Below are 7,506 nucleotides of genomic sequence, written 5' to 3'. Positions count from 1 at the left end.
GGGTGGAGTTGCTCCAATGCTGAGCTTTCTAGAGTCATGCCTTGGCCTAGTCCTGAAGAATGAATGGCAATTAGGAGAAACAGGAACTGGGATCATGTAGGGAAGAAGAAAAGGCCTTCCAGACATGCGACCAGGCACAGAGCAGGGACATGGTTTGTCCCAGGTCACACAGTTTGTCTAAGACAGTGCCACCCCCTACCCCACCCCACCCCAGGCAATAGTATTCTCTGTAGTTTCTATTCATCCTTGTGGCAGCCCTGTCCCTTTGACCTGTAGGAATTGCTGGAGCTCACACTCCTTCCACCCTCCGGCTTGCTCCTCGGGAGGGTATTGATAGTGCACCGCTCGATGCTGTGAACTGGTCCTAGACAAGAGCCTCACCCAGTGCTGGCACTGAGACTTGCTGGCTTCTGGTGCCCTGCTGTAAATCCTGTCCCTCTAAGTCAACAGGTTTCGCTCCTGAGTCCCTGACTCTCTGGCAGCCAGCGGAGAGGGGCCCTCCTTTCGTAAATTCACCCAGTTAAATCTGGGATATCATCTGATACATTTTGATCCCTGCCCTACCGTCACACTGATACCAGGAAAGCCACTGGAATCTCGTGAAACACAGGGAGGGCCCCGGGATTGTGCAACATGTCTGGACTACAGTCCAGGGAACACATGGCTATGTGGCCAGTTGAAGGGAAAGAGGGAGTTCTTAAGGAGCCCTTGATGCTTTCCACCTGAAAAGGGGCCTCATTCTGAGAAAGTTAAATATGCACCCACTCGATGGCCCCTCCTTCCCATGTGTAGACCTAAGATAAATGATCCCTTGCATTCACAAAATAATATGTATATGATGTGCCGTGGCAGCTGGATTCATAACAGCCCCCAAACAGAAACCTCTGAACACCTCCCCACAGAAGAATGAAAGAAGAACTTCAGAGTTTTAGTGTATCCGTATCGGGAGTGCTGTTTAAGGAATGAGCTACGGCTACATACACCAACGCTGGTGAATCTCAAAAACAGACACAAAGAGAATGCTGGGAAGATGGCTGTGTTCCAGCCCACCCCTGCACGCAAACATGAAACGTGAGTCGGAAATGGTGATCCGTTCTGAGAGGCTCTGACTCAGGAAGTGGAGGAACTGCAGAGAATACAGACAGGCAAGACTGAATGACCCAAAAAGGCACATCTGGTAGGCAAATCACCTCTCTCTCCGTCTCTCCTCCTTCCCCAGCTGCTCGAGCCAGTGGCTGCAGTGAGCTGGGAAGCGGCCTCAGTGGAAGACCCTGCTTCCCTGATCACTGCCCCCTGCCTGCAGAGGCAGGACCCTGGGCTTCCACTCTAAATCAAAAGGCACACAATCCCCGAAGTATGTTCTCTGATCTGGACACTGTCAGCTGCAAGCCTGCTGTGAATGGCTATGGGAAGTCTATAAAGTGGGACCTGCATTTATAGGCACACCCTCCCTGCCTCCCTGTGTACACAAAAGCGCAGGCTTTAAACAAATGTACAGGACAGATTTCCCACGGTGTCAATTTGGGTCTGTCTGCTCCCACTTTCTGGTTGGTGCTGGGGACTGCAGCTGGACAATATCACCTGCCAACCTCCAGTGAATTGCAGCAGAAGGTACCTGCTGTGTGCTAGGAAGCTGGTAGCTTGAACGGAAGATACACCCACAGCCAACAAACTATGACGAGGCAGGCTCTGATAGAAAAAGCCAGACCCCGCCGGGGTGGCTCTGTTCAGAGCATGACAACCCTCCCTCACCTGGGCACTGTCACCTACAAGCCTGCAGTGAATGGCGACAGAGGCACCAGGCGTGCAGTTTGCTCCTGGAGTCAGCATTCTGCCTGCCTCTCCGAGCAGCCCAGAGCCCAGGCCTCCAAAACCAACAAACAAACTTCCTTAGGGGTCCGTTGGGATCATCTCCCCTTCTTCCACTGGCACTGAGAACTGCTGGCTGAGGTTTCTGCGTGCTAGGAAAACTGGATTTCCACATGCAGAAAAATGAAACAGGATCCACAATACACAAAAAACCAATTCAGACAATTCAGAATAGATTAAGGGACTGCATGCGCGAACTAAAAGCATAAAATTCTTAGAAGAAAATAATAAGGTCAACACTGTCAGGCCTATATTTTAATAATGGATTATCTAATATAATAACAAAAGCACAGACAGCAAAAGACAAAATAAATAAATGAGGTTGCATACAAATCAGAAACTTTGGGGGAACAAAAGACTTCACCAAAGAAAAAGTGAAAAGATCAGCGACTTACCAAGCGATGTCTTCAGAGACTTTACATCTGATGGGAATCTCAGAACACAGCACCAACACCCTCACAACAAAAAGGATGCCCCCACTGCAGCGGCAAGGGACTTGAACATATAATAGCCAACAGACATGAAAAAATGTTCAGTGTTATTAGCCATCAGGGAGATGCAAATCAAAACCACAATGAGATATCAGTTCACTGCTATTGGGATAGCTACCATTAACTAGACAGTAACTAAGTAACGTGGAGAAGTAGAAACCCGTACCCATTTCTGGTGGAAAGGGAAAGGTACAACTGGTGTGGCAAACGTGTGACGGTTCCTCAAAACACAAGCACCCGGCCAACCCTGCGGCCCAGCAAGTCCCCTGCGAGGTCTTTACCCCAGAGACGTGAAGCGGGGACTCAAACGGAGCCTTGTAAAGTAAGTTCACTGCCACACTCACTACAAGAGTCCAAAGGTAGAAACAAGCTGAACTAGGTGAATGGTTAAGCAAGCCGTGGTGCACTCATGGAGTGGAATACTGCTCAGCCCAGAGGACAAGGGGAGTCTGCACACAAGCTCCAAGACAGATGGAGCTCGAAGACAGTATGCTGAGCGAAACAAGCCCATCACGCAAGGACTCACATAAAAAGACAAGAAATGGTGTCCCGAGACCTACGTTTGTTAGGATTAGTAGGGATGTCGGGAAGGAGAGCAGAGAGGGGTAATGCTGATGGAAAAGTCTTATTGATTAAGGGTAGGGTTGCACAATCAATTATTGTGATTGTTGTCAATAAGTTGCACATCTATAAAAACTTGAATTGGCAGAAGTATGTTTTCCTCACCATTCCCTACCCACCCACCCCCAAAAGAGTGACTGTTGTAAACTCCCCCAAATCTTACAGGATTTGGTTCCTTGGTGTGGAGATTTAGGGTCATGGCTTCATAGGACATCCCAGTTCCTTGGCCTACCTGTGTGTGGTGCTTCTGCTCTGTCCCCTGCAGTTTAAAAGCTTGCAAATGACCATCCAAGGCATGGTGGCTATTCTTTAGTCAGCTGTAGCAACAGAGGAAGGAGAACCCAGAATAGTAGGGGGGTGTGGAGTTGCCCTCCCCAAGCGACTGCCTTATTTGCCGTGAGACCAGAAGAGCTGGCTGCTGACTGACTACCATCGCTGAACATTCGAATCAAAGATTACCTACAAAAGTCCGGACTGAAGGGGGGCGGGGGCGGGGAATGCAGAATAGAATTGCAAGCTCACATGGGCCTAGAGCTATGGGTGGTAGATGAACTTCTGAGATCATCTTAAACCTTAAATAATAAATGTTAGTTTAACAAGAAAAAAGCTCTAGCTGGAGCATTATGCTCTTTTAAGTACTGTCACTATGGGGTCAAAGGTGCCGGCAGCACCAGGAAAGATTCGATAAGAACGTTGCAGGTTAGAGAGTTCATATTAATGAGAGAGGAACAACTCAACAACGGAAGGGGACAATGGACGCTAAACCCAAAGAATACCATGAGGGTCACAAATTAGACATGGGGAAACCATGGAATTGGTACGTTTTGCTGTGTATATTCACAACAACCAAATAAATAAATTTAGAATATAAAAAAGACCCCAAAGAACATGTAATTTCTAGCAGGTAAAGTACAAGAACAAGCAAAAGCCATTGTGCTAGAGATCAGAACAGGGCTTACCTCTTTTCAGACTGAAAAGGGACATGGGCGAACTGTGGAGGGTATTGGAAAGGCTCTTCATCTGGGTGGTGGCTACTGGGATATATTTAAAGGCACCCAGCTCTGCTGTTTACAGCTGTGTATTTTGCTCTGTGTAACTTACACTCCAATAAGACACTGCCTTCTCGTTTGTATTCAAAAAGAGAGCAAGAGTAGAAGAAAAGCCCTTGGGGGACAAACCCCTGACGAGCTCTTGAAGTGATCGAATGTCCACTGTCTTGCCCAGAAAGGGCCATCAATATGTGACCAGTACGAAGAATGGTGTAGGGAAGGGCCGTCCCATGGACCAGTGCAAGTCCTCTTCTGAAAGTGATGAGAAATAATGTTGAGGGCACACATGGTGCTGCAGCACCGTGGAACAAAGTGGGATCCAACAAACTATTGAAGTGAGATGTTGTTTAAACCTTTTTGCTGTGGGTGCTGCCCCCAGGTGCTCTCAGGTGCTCCCCCTACTCCCAGGTGCTCCTAGGGGAGGATTGCGATAGGAGGGTTATTTTGTTTTGTTTTGTTTTTGCTTCTCTTCTCCAAGAACAGTTATCTCCTGCCTTTTCCTCTTTATCTTTCACTCTCCAGGAACTTCAGAAGTATGAGCAGTTCATCTTTGCAGACCACACCAATATGATCCAGGTTGAAAATGTCTATGAGGAAATTTTACATCAGACGCTCCTTGATGAGACTCTGAAAGGTAAGCAAGGCTGGTTTACCTGGTCCGGGAGCTGATCTGCTTCCTGAGATGATGGCAGTCCTCAGAAACTCTAGGAGGCAGTTGTACTCATACAGGGTCACTCTGAGTCAGAATAAATCGACTCAATGCTAATGTAGGGGTGGGGTGACCAGCTAGAGTGGCACGCCCGTGAAATGGGACAAGGGGACTTCGGCCAGCTGCCTTCTACACCAGACAAGAAAGAGAACGAAATCGGCTTTGGTGTGTGAGGGAAACAGAGCCGGGAGAAAGGCAAAGAAGGAAAGAGTAGCATTGAGCGCTTCAGGATTCAGTGTACACTCTGCTGGCCCTTGGGATGTTGTTTTCCTGAATACAAACATCATTAATCCTCTGAGGGCAGGGATTTGCAGCTTCAACTTTCAGACGTGGAAACAGGCTTAGAATGAATCCCTGGGTGAAGCTGAGGGTGAGATGAGGAGCTCTCTTCCTCCCCCAGCTGCAGACAAGCCAAGGACGAGTAGTATCCTAGCCGTAGCCACTCAGAGGCTCTCCGCTACCCCGCCCACAGTCTGGGGCAGGCGATTCTGGAAGCAGGGCTGACCCGCTGCTCTCTCAGCATGTTCCTCCACTCAGCCAGACAAAGAAGACATAGGGTGATGACACCCCACAAGCCATGCTAACATGCTGCCACCTACTGTCCTGACGGGTCTCAACTGGGATAGGAAGCTGGTCTGGGAACATCCTGTGTAGGCCTGCCCCCCTCCCATCAGTCTCTGGGCCTGAAACATCTGGTCTCTGTCCAGAAGGTCACGAGTAGCCCCAAACCTAAAGAACGCTGGCCGAGCATAAGCGCTTGGCACAGTGGGGCAGTGGGAGAGGAAGAGAGAAGTGTCTGCCGCCACCAGGCCTGGTGGCACCTTTGGGTGAATGAGAAAAGGGTTCCCTTCCTCCGGACCCTCTGCTGTCCTCTGCCAGGAAATTGTCACAATGCAGGCAGGTTGGTTCCAGCTCCCAACCATGACATCAGTACAGCAAAGGGTGCGAGCCACGGGGCTCTGCCCTGCCGTCTATTACGTGTGCAAATAGCACTCCGAAAAAGTTTGAGATGTTGTGAGACCTGCCCCGAGGCTGCTCTGAGACCCAAAGTGAGCATGTGCTGTTGGTAAACAGTGCCAATAGACTTGCTGGATACAGGGTTACCCCAGACCCCATCCTGGGAAAAATACCGTCTCTTTGACAAAAAGCGAAGCAGATCAATGAAGCGTGGCTGGACTCTGGTTTTGTGAGAACAGTTACCAGAACCGTAGGAGGCCCACAGTCCCAGTCCGTGCCGTCTGGGAGGTGAACGGCTCCCTTGGATAGGATAGTGGTGGGCAGTGACCATGCTGCGCTCTGGATGAACACGAGCCCTTGGAAGCGATGGCCCGTGCTGTGTTTGTCCCTGGGTCTTCACTGCCTGTGTGGCTGGAGTCACTGCGGCTTCGGGCGCATAGCCACCCTCTGGGGCAGCAGAGAAGAACTGCTCTGGAAGGTTCCCATGGGAGGAGGGGGCTGGAGGGCTCAAAAAAACAGCCTTTAGGTTAGCGGCCGCACCACCACGGCAGCCGCACGCTTTGAGCCGAGCGGTGCTTGACACTGTTGCCCAGGTCTGCTTTCCCAGAAGGGGATGCCATGCCTTTCTCCCAAGGCACCTCGGGTTGGCCTCCAGCCTCTGCACTTTGGATTGGCAGCCCATGCCCGTCCCCATGTGCATCACCCAGGGAGGGCTCGTAGCTCATAATCACGCCCCGCCAGTATCTGGTGATCGAATGAATAAATGAGTGTAATGCTGTAATCACGCCGGAGGTATAATGCTTGGGGAAAGTTTGCAGTGGTCTGGCCCGGGAAGACTCCTGGAAAGGCTGTCAGAGTAAGGGTGGAGACTTGACATTGAGAAATAGCCAAAGTGGCTAAGACGGAGGCGGTTGGCCCCGGATAGAATCGGATCATCCACGTTGCCCAGGCCGAGTGCTAATGTCACATTTTGTGTTCTGGTCCGTCTTAGTGATCAAGGAAGCTGCTGTCCTGAAGAAACACAACTTATTTGAAGACAACATAGCCCTGCCCAGCGAAAGTGTGTCCAGCCTTACTGATCTGAAAACCCCCACGGGGTCAAACCAGGCCAGCCCTGCCAGGATTGTCTCGGCCATTCTGCCAGGAGGACCGGGGAGCGGGTCCCCGGGCAACGACGCGTTCCAAGAGCCCGAGGAAGAGAAGCAGCCGGGAGCCCCTAGTCCTTTGGCCCAAGAGGAAAGCACCTCCCTCCTGTTCCCTGTGACCAGTCCTCCCGAGGGTGGGGACAGGCAAGTGGTTGCTTCAAGCGTCAATGACCCCACGAATCTTGTGGCTACAGAAGACAAGGCAGGCACCTCGGGCACCAACTCAGCCGAGCTGGAGTTTGGAGGGATTCCCAAAGAAGAAGACCCCCCTCACGAAGACCCGGCGTCCCTCTCTGCCTCAGGCTCCTTGAAAGAGCTCAGAAAATTGTTGACAGTGACCGTTGAAGTCCCGGTGGATACTGCTCTAGCGAATGAAAAAGATACAAGTGAGCAGACCCTTTTGTCTCAAGAAGATGAAAAGGAAGAGGAATCCCCCCAAATCTGCAACGAAGCCCAGGAGGCAGCCGGGTCCCCTGGGAATCACGGGGGAGGGGATGGAGTCAGCGAGAGGGGGTCCCTTGTTCCTTCGGCAGAGGCTGGTGGCATGGGATTGGGGAGCTTTCCTGAGGCCAGCAGTCCTGCCCCTCTGCCAGCCGAGGGGAGCAGCTGCTCGGGGCCCGTGGGTGAGCAAGCTGATGCTGGGGAGCCCCTGGACAGGGAGCTCC

General features: G+C 51.1%; 1 protein-coding gene across 1 annotated transcript in view; it reads left to right on the top strand.

Moving 5' to 3' along the window:
* Positions 1-7,506, top strand: part of NIBAN1 (niban apoptosis regulator 1) — a 220,614-nt gene that overhangs the window by 209,552 nt on the left and 3,556 nt on the right. Inside the window, exons 13-14 of the mRNA XM_045297990.1 lie at positions 4,553-4,664; positions 6,688-7,498. Coding sequence (XP_045153925.1) covers positions 4,553-4,664; positions 6,688-7,498 — 923 coding nt within the window. The remainder of the gene's footprint in view (positions 1-4,552; positions 4,665-6,687; positions 7,499-7,506) is intronic.

Source organism: Echinops telfairi, unplaced genomic scaffold (assembly GCF_000313985.2).
Source record: "Echinops telfairi isolate 266 unplaced genomic scaffold, ASM31398v2 ScPeMD7_7424;HRSCAF=8462, whole genome shotgun sequence".
NCBI lineage: Eukaryota > Metazoa > Chordata > Mammalia > Afrosoricida > Tenrecidae > Echinops > Echinops telfairi.
The sequence above is the reverse complement of the archived record's forward strand: the minus strand, read 5'-3'. Positions and strand labels throughout refer to the sequence as shown.